Here is a 26,199-nt window from a genome sequence, read left to right as displayed (position 1 = left end):
TAGGAAGCTATATAAGTCTAGCTTTAGAGATTGGCTACCACCACTCAGGGAGCAGCTGACTGGACGCCAGATGAGGAACTCTTCTAAACTGACAACCCCCAGATGCCGAACGGAACAATTCAGGAGATCACCTATTACATATATGTGTAGACTTTTAAATGATTATGGATTTTAAATGGACTTTGCATACCTTTATTAAGTATTTTATTCTTCTTTTTCTTTTAATCTTGTATTTTAACTTGAGTAAATATGCTTTGACAATTCACTGTAACAGCAAAATAATTCAGTGTCCCCTTACGACAAACGTCTTTGGGTACCTGTAATGAAGCTGATAAAGTCAATAAACAATAAACAATAAGTGCCATGATGCCTCAATAGTAGGAAGCTCTCTTGCGGGTGGAATGGTGACTAACAAAAGGAAGAAAGACATTTGGGTTGAAATCACCCAGAATGCGAATGCAGTGGGGTCTGGCCAGACCTTGGTGCAAGTGAAATTTAGATGGAAGAGTCTGAGGGCCAGAACAACAAAGGAACATGCTGAAGCAAAAACAACCAAAACAGGCAACAAACTCTTTAAGAAAGGTGAATACACAGATGTGGTTCTGGACATTATTGGATGTGAGAACTCTTAAGCTCTGCACAGGATTCATGGTGTTGTAGGGGATAGTGAGCCTATGAATGTAGAGGAAAGTGAGCCAGTTCCTCCCTAATGCAGAGGAAACATTCATTCTGCCCTATAATTGAAATACAACATGGATCCTCACTGGTAGAGCCAGCAGTCACTGGATCTCAGAAAAGAGGCTTGAAGCGTCCTTTGCCAAATAATGATGATGATGCCTATGAATTACTTCTAAAACAAGATTCTCAAAGAGCAGAAGCACAGATACTCCTGGCAGAGGAACAAATCAAGCTGACCAAACTCCAGCAAACCAAAGTAAAACTTCAGATCCGCCTCCTTAAAGCAGAGCTTGGAAATGCTGGTCTCTCCTCCTCAGATGAAAAAGAACCCTGAACATTCTTTATTTTGTTAACTATTGGACATTTAGCCATTTTATTTTAAAATGTTTTCATAATATCCAATGTATTTGTTAATGTATATTTGTTTTTTTTTTATTTTTTTGTGACTTAGATGAGGGGTCATAAAATAAATTATGAATGGAAGTGAATGTTTGTTATTTTTGTGTTTTGGCTCTTCTACCTGTTCTTTACATAGCTGGTATCCCATGTTGTGATATGTTGTCCCATTTAGAGCACAGGTTATCCGGATTTGGTAATCTTGAAAACTGTGTATCTGGATCATGGTGATCCAGTCCAATGTTGCTTTGAAAAACTGGCATAAAAGTAAGACGGATTACCTGATCCTGAATAGGGAAAAATGGGATTTCCAAATCCGGATCATTTTGATCCAGATTAAACTTTTTGAAAAACTGGCCCAATGGTGTGTCATGCAGCAATTCTGAAAAAAATATGAATTGTATCTCACCTTCTGCATAATTGTTTTACCCTCGCCAGACAGAGATTGAGGTGGTGGCACTGCATGTCGTGCTGAACCTCTCACGGCAGCGTCATCAGCTTGAGACCGGTTTATGAGATTGGCCTTTATAGAGACCGCCGATCAAACTTCCCATAGCAATTATCGCCAAGAGCAATCAGTAGCGATCAATCAGAGCACCCCTATTTTTTTTTAGCCTTGGCCAATTTTTTGATGTTGAGCTGTTCAGCAATTAATTAAATATCTTCTTAATCCTTGATTTTGCATGTTTGGAACATCACAGGTTTGATGGTTCTGAAATTATTATTATTAGTATTATTATTCCTATAGTAAACAGTGGCTGAATATTGGAGATTGAATGATAGGATCTCTTGATTTAAATATAGTTCAGCAAAGATTAAACAAGAGTTTAATTTTAAAATCATTCAACAGAGTGTAACAAGATGTACTCTGCCGGTTAAAAAGAGCTTTTTTTATATAATACTTAAGGTTTTGATGTCAGTTTGCTCTGATTATATTTTAATGTGTTTATTTTACCATATAATGTATGTTCTTTTTTTTAATTTTATATATATAAATAGATAAACAGATTTTTATTTTTAATTTTTTTTTTTTTTGGGGGGGGGGGGGAGTGACTTTGTGTTGTGTGTAATCTTAATTTATCTTTATTTTTCAGTTTAAATGTCCTTGAGGATCATGTAAATGAAGGACGTGATTCATGAGTCTGAAACAAACTGTGTCACCTTAGAAAGATTGTACTTAATGTACAAACATTTACAGATGTTTTATTCAGAAAATCCATTTTCATTTTAAAATCATTATGTAAAATTAACTTTCCATGTATGCATTTGACAGACACTTCTGTCCAAACCGACTTGTGTTGCATTCATTGATCAGTTATTGCATTTAATATTTGTGGACTGGATGATAATATCAGATAAATGTTTGGTCAAAGCCATATTTTGAGGATGTGTTTGGATACAAATCATTAGAAATTTGATTCTTCGTTAGTTTTCAGGTCAGCTGTATTTGTGTAAATGTATCATGTTTTTGTGATAAGCAGAGTAGAATTTCGGATCATGTAAAAGGTAACTCAGATTATGCAAAATGTTTCTTTTTTGACTGTTCAGCAGTTATTTTCATATGCAAATGTTAGTAGCCGTGTGCTTGTCCTTTCTCCTGGAAATTTAAAGTCTAGAAAAAACAACAAAATAATAATAATAATGCGTATATTCATAATTTAAATAATTTACATTTATATTATATTTATAATTTAAAATAAACATAATATTATCAGTGGTGTAGTGTTGACAAAAGCCATGCAATCATAACTGCCTTATCTAAGCTGGATAACAAGTGGAATTAATAGAAGTAATAGTGTAGTTGCTGCTTGATCAGAAATCTGAAAAGTCAGCTTGTGTTTTATTTTTATTTTTTTGCATTCTGTATGGTATATGGTAGGGGTGGCGATATGACCAAAATCATATATCACAATATGAGTAATTTTATTTCAGGATAACAATATCACAAGGTTTTTGTAATATTAACTGTTTTATGCCATATGATTTTCACAATTATTGTAACCGGTTTCAATATCATAAACTAATACAAATAAAATAATAAAAATAATAAGCAATAAACTACAATAAATAAAACATGCTACATTGTATAAATTAATCAAAAGCAAGGCATAGACTTCACTGTTTATATTAAATATATTTCTTCGAATTAAAGTTAAAAAAGTGATTTAGTCAAGAGGAGAATAAATAACAGAAAGGAGCAATGTTAGATACCTTCTGTAATCTCTAGCTGTCGTACACGTGTTCATTCCTGCAGATGTCATAGGTGTAGCGTAAACTCCAGGTGAGAATATTCTAGTCTCATTGGTTTGTTTACAAAAGCAAAGGTCTCCTCTTAGCTAATATCCAAATCCTCCCACATTTTTCTATACAAATGTTCATACATCAGTTAGCAGAAACTAGAGGTTACAGTTTATAAAGTTTTAAATATGGATATTTTTTCTTACAAAAATGCAATGAATTTCAAATATTGTCACAGTGTCTGGGTTGTGTTCCCTGGGTTTCCACTAGGTGTCCTCCTTTCCCACGGTGTCTGTCACCTTATCGCTTCCTGTTCCCTTATTTGGTCACCTTCCTCCTTGTTTGAGTAATTGATTGTTCCCCACCTGTCTCCTCTTCCCTCATTATCCTTCTGTGTATTTATACCCGGTCTGTCTGAGTCTGTGTTACGGAGTCCTTGTTGAATGTTAATTCATGTCCAACTTGCCTTGCCTTGCCTTGCCTTGCCTTGCCTTGCCCTGCCCTTGCCCTGCCCTTGCCCTGCCCTTGCCCTGCCCCTGCCTGGATTGTTTACCCTTTTGGATTTGCCCTTTAATAAAATCTCACATCTGCATTTGGATCTCTCTGTGTTTCCTGTAACACCGATCGTGGCAAATATTTGTTGATATTTTTAAAATAAAAATCAACATTATAATGCAAAAAAATAATAATAATAACAATAATAATTTGAATTCACAATAAATTAAAAAAAGAGCTCTATTTATTTTATCGGCCGCGATTATTATTTTTTTTTTTTACATTTTTATTAAAAAAAAACAAAAAAAAAACAAATGTCATGATGTGGGGTTAGTCTGAAGCACAGCCTTTGGACAGCCAGCAGCAGAAAACACTCTCTCCAATGGCACAGATGTCCCGGGAATAAAGAGATAATGTCTCGCTAGAGTAACCAGCTTTGGGAAGCGCCTTTCATTTGCTTGTGGATGTTTGCATCTCAAGTGATATTGCATTGTACTTGCACTAATGGCTTTATTTTAATACCGCATAGCATATTTTACAAGTAACTTTGTTGCCTTTCCTGTTGAAATGGTCCCACATTGTAGCCTACTTGTCGCTCGCTTCATTTGGATTGCTTAAATAAATATGTCTGTAGGCGAGTGGTTGTGTGTGTCAATGCACCCAGTGAGTTAACACACACACACACAGGTCCCATTCACATGTAGTGCCTAAAAATGCGTGGAAAACACTAGGCGCATCGTTTTCTCCTTCTTTCCAAATCGCTAGGGCAGTTACGCTCCCGAGACATCTGTCATTGCAAAGCATCCATCAGCTACGATATCCATTACAAGGGAATTCCAGTAATTGATTTACACAACCGAAAAACCCTTGCTGTAAATCTGCTACAAGATTTAGTTACGAAGAAAAGTAAAAAACTCTGCAGTGTTTGGGTGCACCCCATTTAAAAAAAAAAAAGCTGATTGAGTTGGTTCTTGTCACATGACCTGTTGCGTTTCCATCATTCTCAAAAGCTGAGATTTTTTTAACTAGATGCGGTGCGTCGCTTCGCTTCCATTATGAGTGCGCATACCGCATTTGAAATAACGAACTTGAGCGCCAAAAACACGCAATATGGGAACGGCCACTTCATCTGTTAAAATGTATACTTTCGGTTAACGGTTAAACTGTCAATATGAACATCCCTAACTGGCATATAAAAATAATATAACATACAAAATTAATTAACTTTAAACCACACAAAGTCCACATGTTGGTATTTCTTGCTCGGAATCTGCCATAAAATAAAATAAAAGTTTATTGGTCTTTGAAAAGGTTTACCTGCGTTATTATGCCATTATCATTATATTAGTTGAAACTGGGCCTGTTTCTCAATGGAGGCTAAGTGAAAACTCTGAGTATGTTAACCCTGAAATGAGGGAATCTCTAGGTTTTCTGTTTCAGAATGGGAGATTTGTCAAACCAGAGAAAGCAGGGTAAGTTAAGCCCGTTTCTGAAAGAGATAACTTATACTCAGAGTCAGTTACCATGGTAACTTACTCTATGAACCTAACCTGGTCAGGAGCAGGTTTTCTTCAATAAACTCAGAGTTTCTTTCAGTCTCCTCATCCTTTTAAACACTTCATTGATTCACGCTGGACAAATGCTCTCCTTACTAAGTGTTTTTTTTTTTCTTCTTACACATATACAAAAAATAAAATAAATTAAGATTGATTTTCTATATAAGCAAATCATATAAGATACTTAGTGGCGTTACCTATGGGAATCTAAATTAAGTCCATTTTACTTAAAGGGATAGTTCACCCAAAAATCTAAATTATGTCATTAATAACTCACCCTCATGTCTTTGCAAACCTGTGAGAACTCTGTTTATCTTCGGAACACAGTTTTAGAATATATGTAACTTTTTTGAGAACTTACTATAAATTGTTAGTCTAATGTAATAATCTAATAAAATAATTAACATATCTGTAACTAAGAATGAATTGCATTGAATAACATTTCACTTCAAAGAAGAACAAACAGTAGATTGTTTCAGTACAGTCCTGTTCTTCTGGAAGACTTTCCCGTTGGGTTGTGTCCTCCATGTCAGTGTGACGTCCTGATCGCTCAGCGTCTGATTTAACTAAACACAGAAACAGTCTTCAGTTACTCAGTGGATAGATCCCACACAGACAAGTTTGAGACATCTCAGCTCAAAATGAGCATCTCTTACTTTACAAATCTTATAGAAAGATCAGAATTGGTCAAAACTCCAAACATAAAACATAGTGTTTTGTCTTTACATAAAGACTGACTGAGGTGGGTTTTTGTTCACGCTGATGGGGAAATCTGAAATATAATTTTTTTTAACTGATGTCTAAACTGACCTGATGTTTTGTGTTTGCTGTATGTTCAACAATCGATTTTAGGATTAGTATTATAAAATCCACCTGGTTTAAGACGAGCGCCTTCAGTTCAGCTTCATCCACATTCTCAGCAGCTTTCACCTGCACTCGGGTCACCTGCTTCTTGGCTGTCGGAGAAACATATCATTACTTAGTTTTACTATATCTTACTAATTGAACATATAAATCAGGGATTCATAAACTTTTTTTCAGCCACATCCTCTGACCAAAAATCAAAAAGAATTAATAAAATCTGTGATTTTTACAAAACATTTACCTTTAAGCTTTTTTTGTTGAATGGTATGTTTTTTTTTTGACTTTTTTTTAAGACTTTACACGCTCCAACGTATAGGATAGCACCCTCTCCACCTGTAGAATGTGTACTACTCAAATTCGGCTCCTACACTTTTATTATCTATGTTGCCACCGGCACCATGTTGTGGAGACGCTGTTTGTTTGCTTACTACTTTGCTAAATACTTTCTTTGGCCTTCCAAAAGAGGACACAACTAGAAATCAGTGGTTAAGTTGTATTTACAACACTGTTCCAGAACAGTTCAACCCAAATATTCAGATGTGTGCAGCGTATTTTATGGAGGACTGTTTCCTGGTAGAGTAGCCTACAATGTCGGTGTCCGTTTCTATAAAATTTTATCAATTCCAACTTTGCAAGGACAGTCTGGCACTTCTGACTCAGAGTTTGTAAGTTTGTTTACATATTTATATAATTTGCCACAGATGATTCAAACGTGAGTTTTTAGCAGTGTAGAGTAGTGCTTATTGTTTGTAATTTCTCCAATCACAAATACAGACATGGGTTTTATGTTTACGCAGTGCGATAAGCAACACAAGACGTAAAAAAGACAGTATAACTCACTATAGTCAGTAATTTAGTCCCAACTGGATGCAACAAATGCCTCTTTTTTAATGGGTTTTATTGGTTTTGTCTCATTGTCTGTCTCATGTCTGTGCGCTGATGCATTGCGGAAGCATCTGTGGAAGCATTCAGGCCTCATGTTTAGCCTCCTCGTGTCAAGACCAACCAGTGTAAAGACCAGCCACTTTATCTGCTCAATTTCACAGAGTAACAAAACCACCAACACACTTAACTATTATTATCTTCCCTTTATATACTCTGCTTTCCTGTTTCCTGTTTTTTTCACCTCTATCATGTGTCTGCAAAATATTTCGGTTGTCTCTCGACAATGCTCTAATGTCACACGCAGACACAACACAATCTTGCTAACCTGCATCCTATCTCTACGTCCTCTACTGCACATCTTTCTTTCTCTGTTTGTCTCTGGAATTGTCAGTAGCTGTCAACAAAGCAGATTTCATTTTGGCTATTTCTTTACAATCTACACTCAGCATCTTGGGGTTGACTGAGACCTGGATTTGTCCAGAAGACTCAGCAACCCCATCTGCTCTAGCAAACTATTTATCTTTCTTTCACATGTCAGGTTGGCTGGGGTCGGGTCATTGGTCTGCTCATTTCTAACAAGCGGAAATGGTCAACCCTCTCTCCCCTATGCAATAATAACTCATTTGAATCTCATGCGTTATTGTGATGGCCCCCAATAAACTCCAGGTTGTGGTAATTTACTGCCCTCCTGCCAAAATTATATCCACAAATCATGCAACCAACTTGACTTAATTTACAGATACAATTGTATTGCAGAAATTCTATCCACCTTCCTTAGTCTTTGGCGACTTCAACATTCATCTGGACAAGCCCAGGGCTCTCAAGTCTCACGCATTGGGCGTGAGACCCACGCATTTCAACTCGTTCACACGCTCACACGCCACACCTTGTATTTCTCACGCAGAGAGATTACGAGGATTATAATGCCCACTAAGTTTTTTAAACAGCGAAACAGGTAGAGGAATCAAGTGAGTTTCCCGAAGGCCCTGACACGCACCAGCTAATCAAATAAAAAAATATATAGCTACCGATCAGCCAATCAGAAAATAGCATTGCTGTATCTGGGTAAGATTTTCACAGGCTTGTGCGCAAAACAGATTCAGACTCTCGCTGAAGTAGGTAACGTAACGGTTACAGAAGAGTACAGTAAGTCATCTCACCATTGCTGGGGAATATATGTGTTCAGACATATGGTGTGACCCCCCCCCCCCCCCAGTTTTGTCCAACTCCATTGACTTGACAAGACAATCTAAGATATGCTTTGGTCTGATGGTTATTATGACCCCGACCCCCACGCATTCTTTCATGCTTTGCTCTAAGATCAGCTCCCTAAAAAGGTGGCTAGGTCAGAGGAAGAGACTGAGGAAACAGTGGAGAACCCACTGGAAACAGGGAAAAAGAGAGGGTTAAGTAGAGCAGCCACCTATAGATGTTCCTTTAAGAAGGAGTGGTCAACCCAATGGCCATTCATCACAATGAGAACCACCAGCTCTTATACTGGTGCTTAGTCTGCAGACAAGAGAACTCCAGTGTCCATCAAGGTTTGAGGGACATAAGCAGGGAGAATTTCTAAAAAGCTGCATTGGTGTAAGTGCTCCCTCATTCAAATGCCTATGCTGAGAGGGTTTTCTTCATAGTGGGATTAAACAAGACCAAAACCAGAAACAGTTTAGCACTTGATGGAACCTCGTCATCCATCATGATAGTAAACATGGCTGGCCTGGAAACACAGTGCTTCAAATGGGAGCCACCAACCCCTGGCCTCAAAACCAGCTAGTACCAACACCTACAATAAGCAACACTGATTATTTTCTCTCTCTCTCTCTCTCTCTCTCTCTCTCTCTCTCTCTCTCTCTCTCTCTCTCACACACACACACACACACACACACACAAATGCTGAATTAAATATGATTTTATTTGTAAGAATATGTGTCATTTATGAAATCAGATACCTGTCCCCATCAACCGCCTGCCGCCATCGCGGCCGCCGCCAAAATCTCACTCTGAACTCAGTTCAAAACTTGGGAGGCCTGCAAGCCTTATGCTACTGGCTTCCACCCACTCCTTAATTTGATCTCAAATGACTTACCACTACAAGCACGCACAAATCAGGTAGCCAACTTGACTTAATTCACACACGCAGTTTTATTGCAGACAACATTTTGGTAAAACCCCTACATATCTCTGATCATTTCTTCATTACATTTAAACTACATTTTGCTACCTGTGTGCCACTTACCCCTAAACCGGTTACTTTTAGACGAAACCTATGCTTCCTTTCTCCCTTCCATCTTTCCTCTATAGTATCTTCCTCTTTTCCCTCACCTACACATTTCTCATCTCTGGATGTGAATGCAGCAACTTACACTTTATGCTCTACTTTAAACTGTTGTCTAGATGATATTTGTCCTCTCTCCTGCAGACCAGCACGGGCTGCCCCTTCTAACGTCTGCTTATCTGATGTTCTTCATGAGCACTGGACCAAACTCAGGGCAGCAGAGAGAAAATGGCACAAATCAAAAGATCCACCAGACCTGAGTATGTATCAGTCTTGTGCAGCTAGCCAGCCAAGCAGCACATCAGCCAGAGAGAGGTGTCTAGCAGTACACACATCACATGTGAATCAGTAGTTGTAACGGCAATAGTTCAATAATAATTGTTAATTTATGATACGCCTTTTGCCTTTTTATTAGTTTGTACAAACAATTGTTACTCAGTTAGTAAAGGTCTTTAAAAAATGGAAAAGGTAGGCTAACTTTCTGCCAGGACAATTTTCGTCTTTACAGACATTTCCTGTAACCCTAAACAAAATGCAAAGCATGATTTTAAATACAGGTAAAATTCCTGTGGATAATCAGTAAAGAAACCTTTTTCATATTAACACAGATTTAGATTTTTAGGGACTTTTGTTGGAGTGTGGCATACTAACAAACGCATGTTCAGAATATGTAGTTTTACTACGTTAAAAATGTAAATGTTCAAAAAATGGTTCCTTTTAAATAATTTAATGTTGAATTATATATATATATATATATATATATATATATATATATATATATATATATATATATATATATATATATATATATATATATATAATTATATTGAGTTATATGAATCAAGTATATAAAAAAATAGTTTTGTATATATATTACATTTCATATTACATTGACACCGTCACCCAATGACATCATGTGTCATGATGTAATTTAACAACTTTTAGCAACAAATCAACCTGCCTTTAGCAACATTCACTGAAAAATATTTGGCAACACTACTGCAAAAACTGTACTTCCCATAAGATTTTAATAAGAATCTGTGTGATTCAGAGATTCCCACGAGGGCGAAGAAATTCAAGTTGATCATGCAAATTCGACCAACAGAAAGATGCTGGGCTTGAAAGTGCCATCTTCGTGACCTATGCTTCAAACATCTCGACACTATTGAAATTTGATCTGCTTTTTAACAATCTACTTTACTTTTAACAATACTAGACTTTAACAATCTAGAATGAGGTGTCAGAAATTACCTGTACCATAAACCTCCACCTCACATAGCGTCAGATACTTCTGGATGTTAGGAATGTACATGTTCACATAACGACCTTCCATTCCACCGCAAAAGAAACTGACAGAACTGCCTGCTGGGGCAAGTGAAGTGACACCACATCTACAGAGAGAAATAGAGAAACCACGACACAATCAGCTGACCTGCTCAAATCCAGTTCTAACTAAATCTAACTGTTTTCATTACTTCACCTGGGATTGTTGTTGCCGTTGTTCTCCAGAGAGTTTCCGATGCGGATCTCTACTCCAGCCGTTTCATCCAGACAGTAGTCGTCTCTGTTGGTGACGGTCACTTTGTAAATGTTGTAAGAATCCAGCAGGTCCAGCCTCCACCACGGGTTGAGCTCGTATGATGTGTGGGCGCAGCTTGGAGTGTATCTGATGCCGTCGATGGCCTTTGCAGCTCCCCAGGCATTAAATGTGCTTGACTGTACAGCCTTTCCTTTAAATGCCAAATTCTCTATAAAAAAAGAAAGAAAAAATATTCAAGTAGATAGATGGTCAAGACTCAAATGTGTGAAGTTTCAGTACATTCCATTTGGGTCAACATATTACATTCCAATCCAAAACACTCAATTCCATTTACTACTACATTAAAATATGAAATGTGTATATATATATTTTTTGTGCTTACAAGAACTAACTATGAGCAGTTGTATTTAAGAAACCAAAGCTAACAAAGATTAATAAATACTATAATTTGTGTATTGGTTAATGTTAGTTAATGCATGTTAACATTAGTTTTTTTTTTACTTTTTTACCTTTCAAGTTTTCTGAACTCCCCTGAATGGAAAAGAGACCTGTTACAAAAACAAAATATTTCCATTGCTTTTCAGGATGTCCATCAAGTATATGTTGCATTTGATTTAAAAAAAATGTTCATAAAGAATAGCTAAACAGCATCTATAATTGTACATAATTTGATTAATGCATGTCATTTATACTCACCCAAAAGTAAGAACAGATAAAAGAGTCCCTCCATCATGTTTGTTAAAGAACATTGACCAAATCTGTATTATTGTCAGATAAGGCATCTATCCCTTGTTTTATTTGTGTTTCTCTTAGCAGCTTGAGTCTCCACCCTTAGGAAATTCTGACTGGATGTTTGCTGAATACATTTCACACATCATGGTACCTCCAACATTGCTTTTCTCAGCGCATCTCTCATGACGAGTCTGATTTACTAAACAAATCTGGCAAAATGCAAATGAAGATTGATGATCTTAAAGGGATCCCTGTGTATTAAGACTTATATAGCTTAATATAACACAAATTATGTCCTTACTAAAAATATGTAGTGGAAAACCCATAAAAGATGTTTGTTATTTAAAAAATCACATAGTTTTATACATATTTTGGACTATGGGAGGCGTCAAATGGTTGCACTCGGTGAGCTACTGCCTCTACCTGATGCTGATTTTATTGAAACACAAGTCAGAATAGACAACTCTGAAAATAAAATACTGCTATGACTACAGCTTCTGAAAGACCTTACAGGTGGTGATGGATATAAATATAGGCTCAAACCAAATCCTGTACATATATTTTTAATGCCCCTGACCTCGAGAGAAATCTGTGCTGAGATTCTCCTCCAGCTGCTGCAGCATCATGATTAGCGTCAGTATGTTTACATCCTAACATGATAGTATAGCACTTCTTATCTCAGCCGTTTGTAAGCTGTTTCAGTAGCTGAAGTCCACTAACAACCTCAAAGGCATCGGGCTGAATTGTAGAGTAAAAAAGTGGATCTCTAGGATGTTTTATTCGTCCACATGCATCTTCCCATTCTTTCCTCCTCCTCTTATCGCTAGGGTGAGTCCTATGTTGCCTCTTTTGTTGCCCTCCAACTGAAAATTACATCCAAAGCCGCACAAAGTGGTATCGTATCAGTAATTTATTTTCTTGTTTATTTTCTGAGTTGTGTCGCGGTAAAAAGCGTCAGGAACTCGATGAGTGCAACCATTTGACGAATGCACTGTGCTAGAGCTGAAGATCATTGCCCGAACCCGATGGGACCCAGACGGGTTTGGGCTTAATTTATATTATCTTACGCGGGCTCAGGCTTGCCACTGGTTTGCGAGGTTAACGAGCGGTCATGTGATGTGTTTCAATTAGCGCAAGAAAGATGCAAAAATGAATGCTGAGTAGGTGTAATGGAGGCTTGCCTCTGGCGATTACTTCTTGGTTTCTCCAGCAACTAAAGCAAAGTCCGAGGTGTGGAAAAGTTTTGACCATGTTTATAATGAGAATAATGAGTGAATAATGATGCACCATCAGTGAGCGCAGGAACACGCTGAAGCCATCTAGAGAGGATTCAATAATTTTCCTCCACAAAAACACATAGGCCTAGCCTAATCTCTGAGTAAAGGTTTTTTAAATGATAACTAAATATTCAATGAGTCTTAAATGCATAATGTGGACAGAGTTTTTATGCTAATGTTGCCATTATTGTTTTATTAAATGTCAGCTGCTAGTGGCAAAGCAAATGCTCAATTCAATTGAAATGTTCAATTAAGCTATACATGTCTTAATACCCGGGAATCCCTTTAAGGATTTTTTTCCTGGCACCTAAATAAATGGATAAAAATAAATGACTGGTACTTAAGCTTCATTTTCATACATTATTTCTTCATCTAAACAACTAATATACAAGTTAAAGAAAACATCGTCATGCTTGGAAAGTTTCACCTATCCATGAGTTTCATTATTAGTGTTAATTCAAAATAAGATCAGATCCTAAAAGGAATCATGAATCAACATAACTATATTGTGTTGTGCAATGTGAGGCAGTTTTCTTCTTGAGCATCTTTTATCATTCAAGTAGTTTACTCTGAATGACAAAAAAAAAAAAAAATTGTTGTAAAGTATCATAAAATAAATATGTGGGACATCTTAATGAAAGCGATGGTATAAATAGATGAGAAAATCATATGCAATAAATAAGACATTCAAAATAAAGATGCATGTTTAAAAAAATAAGGAAAATATTTACTTTTATTTGCTTGACATGGACAGTGAATTGTGCAATCTGGAGGGAAATTATTTTTGAAAATATTTACACAAGGTCAAACATTTCAGGTTTTACAATTCTTGTAGGAACTTTTTTGGTTTAAATTTAGAAATTCTCAAAACTATGCAAATCACCAGTAACACAGTGTGACAGTTCAGCTGTACAAAGTTGCGTTTGTTCTTCTTCTAGTGATGAAATCTGGAAAAAAGCTTTAAATCTCTACATGTACTGTATGTTAATTATATCAGCTCCAGTTGAACCCACATACCTTTAGTTCATCTCTCCTGATTTCCACTCCATCAGTCTGATCCCTGATCATTTCCATGTTGTTTTGTGTGTATTTGAATGATCTCAAGCAGGATGTAAATTGTCTCGGTTATATACATAAACCTTGTTCCCTGATAGAGGGAATGTAGATGTTACGTTGAAGAACATATGGGGTCTCACTTGGGAGGCCAATCATCTCTGAGTTTAAGAGAAAACTTGCCTAGTGGATTTAACATACCTGAGCCACTCTCCGTGCCTACGGGTATAAATAGGCAACAGGTGCATCCAGTCATTCAGGTTTTACACTGAGGAGCCCAGAACGTATCCTGGCAACAGCAAATGGTTCAAGTTTGTGGCATGGGGACATAACATATCTGTTCCCTTCATCAGGGAACGAGGGTTAAAAACGTAACTGAAACATTCCCTATCTCTCAGTCACTATGTGTTATGTCGAATGACATATGGGGTCCTTTGGAAAATGCCACAACCTGAACACCATCATAACCCTGTGGTGCTGCGATTGTCGACAAGCTGTGGCGTGTCACAAAAGCTATGCTTAAGGTCGTAACACTCCCAAGGCCCCAGTGCAAATTCACTGACCTTGGTACCGAAGGGGACCAAGAGGTTGAGTACTGTACATCAAACCAAAACTCCATTTGTGACAGAATGGAGAAAAAAAAACCTGGGGAGAAACCAGGCTCAGTTGGGGGGCCAGTTCTCTTCTGAGCAGATGAAACCAGCAGTTAAATTCCAGGCTGCAGCAAAGTCAGATTGTGCAGAAGAATCATCCGTTTCCTGTGGTCTTGTCCTAGTGGTCGTCTTGAAAAGGTCTTCACAGGGGTTCTGTATCTGGGGCTCTAGAGCCCCTTTCACACTGCCATTCCTGCAAATACAGGGGTAAAGTGTTCCTGCAATTGTTCCCTGGTCGCTAGATTTTGCACTTTCACACTGCCAGTGATGACCCGGGATATGTGCGTGCTTTCAAACACAACCCTTGAAGATCCCGTAACGACACGTGACATCAGCGCTTGACGTGTAATGTGCGAGTCGAAAAACCCAGGCACATAATACTTTCACTGAAGCAAGCAAACGATCTCAGAGTCAGCGCGGAAAGTGAGGAACTAACTGATCTCTGCTTCATTACAGTTTGCACATATGTTTTAGTCGCGAACGTTGATCTTCCAACAAAACAGCGGGTAAAAGAGTCGCGCGATAACGCGCGTCATCACTTCGACACAGAATTAGATCTGGCTTTTGTTCACATTGCGCTCGTCCCGGGTCGAACCCCGCAATGTTACTAGGTCCCCGACCTGGGTTCAATTCGGTAATCAATGGGGACGTGGTTGCTCTCACACAGAAGGCGACCCGGCAATGTTCCGGAAATATTGCGGGTCCGACGTGCAGTGTGAAAGCGGCTTAGTTGTCCTGGTCTCCTCCATCTTACAGGGCTGAAGAGGTCCTTTCTAGGTGCTGATACACCATCTTGTCTGGACATGTACTGGATCCGGGTGACTGCAGTGACCCTCTGATCTGGATACAGACTGGATCTGGTGGCTATGGTGACCAAGGAATAAGAGAGGAACAGACTAATATTAGCTTAGATGCCATTCTTCTAATGATGTAGCAAGTACATCAGGTGTTATGGGAAGTGTTCTCGGTTCCAGTTTACCTAATTAATACAGCCTGAAAGTCCTTTAACAGATTTGGATATTAAAAGCATATTAGAATGTTAAGTTTTAGCCAGGTTAAAGAGATGGGTTTTTAATTTAGATTTAAATTGCAAGAGTGTGTCTGCCTCCCGAACATGTTAGGTAGGTTATTCCAGAGTTTAGGCACCAAATAGGAAAAGGATCCACCACCCGCAGTTGATTTTCATATTATAGGTATTATCACATTTCCTGAGTTTTGAGAACGTCATGGACTTGGAGGATTATTATGTAACAGGAGCTCATTCAAATCCTGAGGTGCTAAACCATTCAGGGCTTTATAAGTAATAAGCAATATTTTAAAATCTATACGGTGTTTGATAGGGAGCCAGTGCAGTGTTTACAGGACCGGGCTAATATGGTCATACTTTCTGGTTCTAGTATTAACTCTTGCAGCTGCATTTTGGACTATCTATAGTTTGTTTATTAAGCGTGCAGAACAACCACCCAATAAAGCATTACACTAATCTAACCTTGAGGTCATAAATGCATGGGTTAACATTTCTGCATTTGACATTGAGAGCATAGGCCATAATTTAGATATTTTTGCGATGGAAAAATGCAGTTCCTACCTGATGAAAAAGAATTGACAAAGCAGCCATCAAGTCTTAGACAGTTTTCTATGTTAATACATTCAGAGTTTTCAGATCCTATAATTATCACCTCTGTTTTTTTCAGAATTTAGCAGTAAGAAATTACTTGCCATCCAGTTTTCTATATCAACTATGCATTCCATTAGTTTTTCAAATTGGTGTGTTTCACCGGGCCGCAAAGAAATATAGAGCTGAGTATCATCAGCATAACAGTGAAAGCTAACACCATGTTTCCTGATGATATCTCCCAAGGGTAACATATAAAGCGTGAAGAGTAGCGGCCCTAGTGCTGAGCCTTGAGGTACTCCATGTACTCTTGTTCAATTCCCCCCCCAGAGATGAAAACGCTGCAAACACTGGCAAAAAGCTAGAGTACAGACTTCTGCTTTAGTAGCTCCGTGAATGCAACAGTGAGCACATCCTTCGCTCTCATGAGTCAAACACATATGTGCTTCCAGTGTTGGGAAGGTTACTTTGGAAATGTAATAGGTTACAGATTACAAGTTACCCTATTTAAAATGTAATAGTAGTGTAACTTTTTTAATTACTTTAAAAAAGCAATGTAACTAATTACTTTTGAGTATTTTTTGATTACTTTTATAAATATCTAATGAATGTTTATTTGCAACTGTTAATCATCTTCAACCATTTACACCATGCAGGTTTAACCTTAAAGTAGAGCTCAATACTGTTAGACTTTCACCATCCTTCATCACTTGAATTAAGATGATCACATTTGGACACATCCACCACACAATCAGACTTTAGTACTGCCTTTTACTTCAAAGAGATTGATATGAAGTTCAATGCAGATTTAAAATCAAAATAAATAGTTTATAGATACTGTTTTTGAAACCAAATCTTTACATAACTATAGGCATCTAACTGCATCTAACAATGGTTTGGGGAAAAATAGTTAATAAAAAAATAAAAGCATATACATCAACTCAAATTCGGTTATCTAATAAGCATGTGTCCTATTTTGTGTACTAAACTCCTGAAACATTAGTGTCTTTTTGAAACTGCTGTCTCTTTGTATATGATATGATGATAGTTTCTCAAAATAATAAAAAAAATGCTCATGAAATGACTCAGTTCTAGAGATTAATTTCCATATCCAAAAAAAAATAAATAGGCTGGGAAATCTCACACTCATACACCCACAACCCATTCTGAAACATGGACAACCCTATTTTTTTTTTTTTGGACCTGACATGAAAAAGATTTAAAACCTTAGGTTGGGGACTTGCAACGTATTACGAGTTCTCTCCTGAACTGCACCTTCACTTTCATTATCCATCTCTCTCATGACTTTAATACTGAAGATTTTTATTTGACTTTTACCATGTTTTGTAAGTGCAATTTTTTTTTTTTTTTTTGCCAAATGAATTATCACTTGTATTTATTTTTACTACAAATTCCATGGTTAAACCACGGTTAGTACCATACCATAGGCTACATAAATTTTCCTAAGGGTTGTGTTTTTGTATGCACTAGCTCTCCCTAAACCAATGATAAAATATGATGATTTGTCTGCTAAATTACTACTGTAACATTACAATAGATAATAATGACGTCGTTTATACAGTATTTTGAGTGCGTGTGAGCAATGTGCTGCTGTTGCTTGACTAAGTAAACAAAGACAAAACTACATTAGCATATTTACAGATGAGACTGACCTGTACCTGAAACCCTGAACAGAAGTGTCGCTTCTGCTCCAGCTGTGCGCTTACAAAGTTCACTCCGGTCTCTCTCTCTCTCGCATTGAGTCTGATCCAAACCGTTCGGCAGAGGCGCAGAGAGCGCGAGACCAACCATGGCCAGTCACAACTAACCGATTCATGATTTGTTAGAGATTCGGGAATAATCGCTTTAGTATATTCGGCTTGCAATTATATAATAACAATATTTAAGTAGAGGGCCAAATCGTTTGCCAGGCCACCGGGAATAGTCCCGGTTCTCCCGATGTCCAGTCAGCGCCTGATTTCCACAGACACGCAGGACGTGCAGGATTCATATTCAGTCTTTTTGCGGCTTAATAATCACAGACACCAGTCCATATCGCGTTTTTATTCAAGTGTACGACCTACTTTTGATTTATTCATCCAAAATGTGGCATATTTCGTCCGCGTTATAGGCTGAATTCCATTTTTATGACTGAATTCTACCAATGTGTTCTCCGCATCGCGGAGATCATGGGCCATATGTCTTAGTGCAATTTGGGAAAGAAATAAGCTGTATGTGTGTAAATATTCAAATGTAATCCTCTTTGTAATTGTTACAATTAAGTAACAACTAAAGTAACTGTAATTTAATTACTCATTTTTTCTTAGTAACTGTAACTGATTACTGTTACATTTATTTTCTAATTAAATTACGTAACGCCGTTACTTCCTCAACACTGTGTGCTTCATACACAAGGTCTCTTAAAGATAAAAAAGTGGATGATGTTTTCTACAGGTGCCCTTTTATATAATATAATAATGTATAATGCTGTTCTTGTAATGAGAAATATGATTTTGAAAAGACAAGTTGCTGTTTAATATAACACTCAGATATATTATATCTGTGTACTGCTTTTTGGTCCAATATGTAATATCTCAGAATTCAATAGGAGAAAGCTATTGGTCATCCGATCTTCTACATTTTTAATACACTCTGTAAGCTTAGATAATTTAGAAGTTTCATCTGGTCTTGTTGACATATATTTATCATCAGCATAACAATGGAAACTAATTCCATATTTTTCAAGGGTAACATGTATATTTAAAATAGTAGAGGACCTAGGACAGATCCTTGTGGCACTCCATACTATACTGGTAATAATTGAGATGAAGCAAGTCATCTGTAATTTTAACAAGTGCAGTTTCTGTGCTATGGTGGGGCCAGACTGAAATTCTTTATAGAGATATGTATTGTTTTGTTTTTGTTTAGTTTTTTTTGCAAAAAGGAACAAACGCAACTTATTCTAAAATTTTAGACATAAACGGTAGATTTGAAATGGGTCTGTCATTTGCCAGTTCATTGGGATTTAGTTGTTGTTTCTTAATAAGAGGCTTAATAACCACCAGCTTGAATGGTTTTGGGATGTGACCTAAAGATAGTTGTTGAGTTGTTAATATTGAGAAGCAGTTCTTTTGCTACAGGTACTCTTGCAGTAATTTTGTGGTTATACGATCTAATAGGAATGTTGTTGGTTTAGATGCAGTGAAAGTTTTAATTAGATCTTCCTGTCCTATTTTTGTAAAGCACTGCAGTTTTTCTTTGTATGTGTTGAATGAAGCTGAAGTACTAGATGCTGTAGTATAAACAATATATGTATAATGCAGTACTGATTGACATATAATTTAGTACCCTATATAGACTATGAAATATATTTCCTGCCTTATTCCGTGATAAAAATGAGGGAAAGGTTTTCCTTTATAAACTGATAAAATTGTCTTAAGGAACTAGGGTTGCCCTTGACTAAAGTTTTCTTTTTAGTTGATTAGTAGTCGATCATGAGATGCATTAGTCGACTAATCATAGGTTTATACATAATCCATTTAAATCATTATAATGAGCCTTTAATTGCACACATTGTCAGGATCCTGCACAGTTAAGCACCCACACCTGTTCCTAGTTAACGAGCTAATCAAGGCACTATAAAACCGGTATCTCAGCACTGGATCTGGCTCAAGCCTTGATTAGGATCTCCAACAGGAATTGACCTCATGATTTTGTCTCCAACTCACCTCAACTTTGGATAATCACCAGAAGTAATGTATACTTACTTTTTGAGATGATAACCTGTGTGTGTGTCTTTGTTCTTCTGTCTCCAGAATGCCAATGACAATATCTGTGATCTGAAATCTATCTCCTGAGTTCCCATGTGATTCTCTGAGCATTGATCTTTCTCTGCAAGGCAAGGAGACAAGTATTGATATCCATGTATTGTGTGGCTATACCATCTCGACATTTGACAAACTCCCCTCCACTTTCACTGAAGTGAACCGCATCAAACCCGCACCTGAAATTACCATGAACTCACCTCTCACAAAGCCTTGTTTTTGAATAAAGTCTGTGTTGAATTCGCTTACCTCTGCCTTCGGTGTACTATCCTGACACACATGGCCTAATAAACTCTTGTACACGCATAAAGCTTGTTACAGCACACCGGCAGAAATAATTAAGGATTTCTATTCACGGCCGATAATTAAGGATTTGTAAGGCTTGTATACAGGTTTCATACATAATCTTAGAATTTGTTTTCCATTTGAATTGGTTAATTTGAAAGTAAACCTTTCACTTTCTATATATTATTGTCTGTAAAGCAAAGATAAACACAGAGTTTTGCATTCAAGTTCACAGACCGAAATGGCAGAAAGTGCATCATGTTTGCTTTCATTATTTTATAAAAAGCATGGTATTGAGTGTACACAAATAAACTGGGAGTCTTTACAGATTTGAAAGCTGTATTTCTCTTATGTATGACCAAAAATTAGGGATTATTTTAAGAAGTAAAGTCAATTCTTCCACATGTCAGTAAAGAAATGAAATTGCATTACTCTCAAGACCCTTGGTGCAGACAGATAACACTAAAAGTAGAACATTAAATACAGATAAAATATAAAGGACATCTATGCAAATATACAAATAGGTTGTGTAAAAATCACAGATATAATAATTGTAGTGCAAAGAGCTTACTGTAGTGCAAGTGTCTGCACAGGTGCTTCTATCTGTCCTGCAGTGAGCTACTGATCAGCTTCAAAACTCCGCAAAGACACTCAAATTGCAGACATTTCTCTAGGTTAAAATTAGATTGAGAGGCCATGTAAAGTTGCTAACATTTACATATTTCAGATAATACACCATATTTGAGAGGTCAATGAATGAAAGTCGAGTGCTGATACACCAGCCAAAACAAACAAACACATCATGAGAGTTTTTAAGTGCCGGCTGAAGTTTATCAGATTACAACCTTAACCTTAAATGAATTTGACACCCCTTTTCTGGATTATAATATATGATATGGTTAATACAGAGTGCACACACAAACACATTGGTGCAGCGTTTCCCAATTCCAGTCCTCGCGCCGCCCTGCTTTGAATGGAATATATACATATGATTCGAACTGGAATCATGGCGGAATATCCTGATACTTTTGCAGGGCACTTATGTTGAATAAAAACATTGAAGCGATAAGAGAAACAGACAAAATGTGAGGAGCAGGAGGATGTGAGGACTGGAATTGAGAACCGCTGCATTAGGGAAATGCTGTGATGATGGAAGATAGGTGTACAACTTGAGGTACTTGCTACCGATGTTATGCCTGATACCGAGGCTTTGACGTGTTTGTTGAGAACGTCAGGTACTTCCAGCCGGAGCACCATATCCAGCCTTGTATTGTTTTAGTGAAGTGAGAGACTCTTTTAAATGCAGTGCTTCAAGAAGGGGTTCACTTTTGGCAGAAATTATATTGTTTTTGAACTTTTACTGCCCTCTGTCCAGTCCGTTTTAATCACTATCACCCGTTTTTATTAAAGCACTCCCCAGCTTCAAAGTAATCTTAAACATGGAATCAACACTGAGCTTGAAAACTTAAAGGACCTGTTTGTCTGTTTGTTTAATGTGGTTTTATGTGAGTCACATAACCTGAAACCTGACAAGAATGAGAAGTGGACAAGGAGTTTGTATCAAAGATAAGAACTGCAGAAGACCAAGAGAGAATGTGGGTTGAACACTTCCAGGACATGCTCAACCAGCCAATGCCAGCAGAGCATTTCACCTTCAACCTACCCGCTCCTGACAAGGATCTGGCCGTGAGTCTGGATGCCATCACAACAAAGAAGATGGCAACCGCAATCTGCTTGATAAAGAATAGCGAAGTGCCAGGATTAGACATGAGTTACCCATTGCCACCCCAACATCAAAAAACTGACGACTCTCCTAAATACATGCTGTGCAACAGCTCAAGTCCCAGAGGATTGGCAAAGGGAAGTAATCAAACTCCCAAAGAAAGGAAATCTCGCTGATTGCAATAATTGGAAAGCTGGGATCACGCTCCTATTAGTTCCTGGAAAGGTATGTAAACTGAAACCAGAAACACTGATTTCTTTACCATCCAGACTGGTGTACAACAGGGGCACATTCTCTCCCCACCCCTGCTCCTCATGGTGGTTGACTTTGTCAAGCAAATAGCTATGGATCTCCAAGAATATGGAATTCCATGACTAGTATCCTAACGGCTGACGGCCCTTGATTTTGCTGACGACATCACCATACAACATTAGCCTAACAAATGCATGAGGATGCAAATGTATGTGTTTGTGTGTTTACCATAGTTACAACTGCAGTACAAACTCCACTGGTTAATAAAACATCATCTGATCTGCTAAAGAGCATTACATAAACCCAGAGCTCATTTGTCACGGTCTGGTTAAAATGATATGAATGAAATAAAAACATAAAGAAGAGAGTTCAGTCAGTAAAACTTCTGTCAACATTTACTCATCCTGTGCACAAAGAAGCATTAGTAAATGATCAATACAGAATCATAATGTTATGTAATAATAGTAGTAGTCCATATGACCATATGCACTATATTCCAAAACCCAGTAGGACAGACATACCTTTCAATGGTCTTATGAGTGCAGGTCGATTTCTTGAAGTGTCTTGGAGATGTTGCCACAGTTTTTTCTGGATTTAGTCTGTCTCCGTTTCTTCAGTTTCTTCATGTCATTCCAGACAGACTGATGATGATGAGATCTGACCTCTCCGTGGAGCACTGACTGCTGTCAGACTCCTTGTGTATACAAAAATGTCACCGTATTATGACAATTAATTAATGGCAAAAGGAATGCTGTTTTTTTGTTGGTGAAAATACTAATGGCCTAAGACGCTTGCACACTTATATATATATATATATATATATATATATATATATATATATATGTGTGTGTGTGTGTGTGTGTGTGTGTGTGTGTGTGTGTGTGTGTGTGTGTGTCACGGAACAATTACAAATCCTGATCTAAGAAAGTAATATTTAAAAACAATTTTGACCCTTCAGAGGACAGATGGTTGGGGAATGGATGGATGGAAATTAATGAGCACATCAGTCTTAGTGGCTTGTTTTTTGACATTATACACTATTAGACTTTTTTTTTGTTACAAACAATTTTGTGAATAAAGTGAAAATTAAATAAAAAGTGTTGAATGCAGCATTATCTGAGCATATAATGAATGCAATGTTTATGAATGCAATGACCAATCAGAATTGTTCGGATGAGTCAATGCTGAAAAGCTGGAGTTTTTGTTCAGTGCGCGCGCTCACTGATTCAATTCTGAATTGACTGAATTCTAGTGGTTCAACGGATCACATTACGAATTTTAATCTTGGATCAGATCGTTTTTTTGGCCAAAAAAACAAAATAAATAAATTTGGTAGGACCAATATAATTTGTTTTCCATTTATTACTAGAACATTTACTGTACCAACATGCTTTTTTTTGTTTCAAAGAAATATGGCATAATTTTACTTACATACCGATACCAGTGCATTCCTAGTCACCATGTTTGTGAATGCATATTTGTCATTTTAACAGAACGGGTGGTAGGGCTTAAGACACTTTTGATCACTGACTGGTGGCTGTGGAAAATAATATATAAACAATACTGTTCAGATAAAAAAATACTACAAACAATATAAAATACACAAAAAATTGAAAAGCTACTGGGTTAATGAAAGTTAATCACATTGTCTGAGATTTGCTGAAATCAATACAGACATTAATAGGTGAGTGCCAACCAATGAGATTGCATCTCTTAATTGTGTTAAAATGTCTTTGCATTTGGAAGTCTGATCAAATAGTGAGTTAAGGAGATTAAGAAAATTATCAAAATGACTTGCGGTTTACACCGTCCTTCTCATTGGAATTGGAAGGTCAGGATGAGTGCATTGCATTGTGGGATGCATCTATATTCCATAGAGTGTAAATAGTCACATACTGCACAAATCCTACACATGAGGTGTTAATTATAGGACCTAAAAACTCTGCATGTAATAAACTAGAATACTGTCTAAGACTTGATGGCTGTCAATTCTTCGTCATCAGTTAGGAACCTAGGTGTGCTATTTGATCGCAATCTTTCCTTCGAAAGCCACGTTTCTAGCATTTGTAAAACTGCATTTTTCCATCTCAAAAATATATCTAAATCACGGCCCATGCATTTATGACCTTAAAGTTACATTATTGTAATGCTTTTTTGGGTGGTTGTTCTGCACGCTTAGTAAACATCCAACAGTTTGTACAAAATGCAGCAGCAAGAGTTCTTACTAGAACCAGGAAGTATGACCATATTAGCCCGGTCCTGTCCACACTGCACTGGCTCCCTATCAAACATTGTATAGTTTTTAAAAACTTGCTGATTACTTATAAAGCGCTGAGTGGTTTAGCACCTCAGTATTTGACCTTGTCTCAGATGACCACCGGGACAAGACCACAGGAAACAGATGATTGTTGCATATGTAATTTGTGTGTTAGGTAATTTTAATTTAATTAAGGTCGGTAAGAAAAACCTTATGGGTTTTTATTATGAGGAAGGTAGTGAACCAAGTGGTGTAAAGAAAAGTGGTGTTATTTTGTTTCAGAATCCCGCTTGTATCACTGGTGATTGGCTTGGCAACACAGTCTTCAGAATTAATTAATGATGTGAGTGAATAATCAAAGGCACTAAGAATTGAGTTTGTCTTATAACATTTTGAAGATGGTGGTTTGCATGGAGATTTGTTTTCTAGGTCTCTTAAAGGAGAGCCATCCAGTTGGTTTTATTTCCTCTTTTATAGATCCAGTTATTTTAAAGGTATTTGATTGGATTAAAGAATTTATTGAAGTAAATGCTCAATTCAATAAGCTTTTGTGTTGCAGGACTAGCAAGACTATTGTTACTATATTTTATTGTGGTGAAGTGCCCAGTGCTCATTTGTATTACGTGTGTATTAAGATTAATTTTCTTTTTTGTAGTTGCCCTTTTTTGTGGGACCAGGCTCGAAGGAACAAACAATGGCTGACAGAGTCTTGCGGGGGGTCGATTGGAAGACCTAGAAAAAGCACAGAATGAGCAAGCCAAAACGACGAGGTGGGTTTGCTGAGCTGAAGCCAGATGCGCATCAGGAAAAAGAGACTGACTTCTCCCCCGCTCTTCATTTTAAATGCCTTCCCGGTGTTTATGTCTTATGTTCTGTAGATCTGTTCTCGAGGAAAAGGCTTTCACATATGCAGCTCAGAGAAAATCTATTTATAATAATCATATTACAAGTTATGGATGATGAAGTAAGTTTAGTGGCACCATGGAAAAGAATGAACACGCATCTGGTGAGGCTATAAGCATGTTAGTGTCTTTTTTTATCTTTGAATCTGTATTTTGAAATGTGAAAGCACTGCTAACTATCTGATAAACTGTTTACTGACAGAAAAGTAGAGTACACAATGCATGTCATTAAATATACAGTAAATACACATGGATAATTACAGTGCTGTGTGGATAAACCTATATTTGTTTGTTTGATGCTCTAAAGGTCATATAGCAGCTGCAGCTAGCGGATTAACACGCAGTTTGTGACCAAACAGATGCACTGTATCAGTATAACAATACAGAATGCACATTAATGAAATGATATAAAGCTGGAGAATGTGGATTCTATTTTAGATTGTGACAGACCATATATATGTTATGATTTATCCTGAAAGAATACAACTGATTGTGGAAAACAAAAATGTGAAATGTGGTCCAATTCACTTATGTCATTTTATATATTTATACTTAGAAAAACATAACTACTGAACATTAAATCAATAATCAGGAAAAGTGCTTATGGCACACAGTAAAATAGGATTCTGGGGGTAATGTGTCCTGAGCTGAAGCGGTCTCCACCTTCAACCGCTGAAACTGGGTAGTAAGCTCACA

At 37.2% G+C, this 26,199-nt stretch overlaps 1 protein-coding gene across 1 annotated transcript; it reads right to left on the bottom strand.

Annotated features, from left to right (window-relative positions):
- Positions 1-6,117: 6,117 nt before the first annotated feature.
- Positions 6,118-12,288, bottom strand: LOC113091933 (fucolectin-like). The gene is made up of 5 exons (XM_026257614.1): positions 12,240-12,288; positions 10,871-11,138; positions 10,642-10,781; positions 6,237-6,319; positions 6,118-6,135 (listed from the first exon to the last, which is right to left on the bottom strand). The coding sequence occupies exons 1-5, from the start codon at positions 12,286-12,288 to the stop codon at positions 6,118-6,120; spliced, it is 558 nt and encodes a 185-aa protein (XP_026113399.1).
- Positions 12,289-26,199: the final 13,911 nt, after the last annotated feature.

This window comes from Carassius auratus, unplaced genomic scaffold, assembly GCF_003368295.1.
Source record: "Carassius auratus strain Wakin unplaced genomic scaffold, ASM336829v1 scaf_tig00214369, whole genome shotgun sequence".
NCBI lineage: Eukaryota > Metazoa > Chordata > Actinopteri > Cypriniformes > Cyprinidae > Carassius > Carassius auratus.
The sequence above is the reverse complement of the archived record's forward strand: the minus strand, read 5'-3'. Positions and strand labels throughout refer to the sequence as shown.

Excerpts from the sequence above, each read along its gene's own strand:
- LOC113091933 (XM_026257614.1), bottom strand. The coding sequence starts at position 12,288 with ATGATGCTGCAGCAGCTGGAGGAGAATCTCAGCACAGATTTCTCTCGA. Across the intron at positions 11,139-12,239 it reads CAGCACAGATTTCTCTCGAG|AGAATTTGGCATTTAAAGGA; the intron begins GTCAGGGGCATT and ends CTTTTTTTATAG. Across the intron at positions 10,782-10,870 it reads AACGGCAACAACAATCCCAG|ATGTGGTGTCACTTCACTTG; the intron begins GTGAAGTAATGA and ends TTCTCTCTGTAG.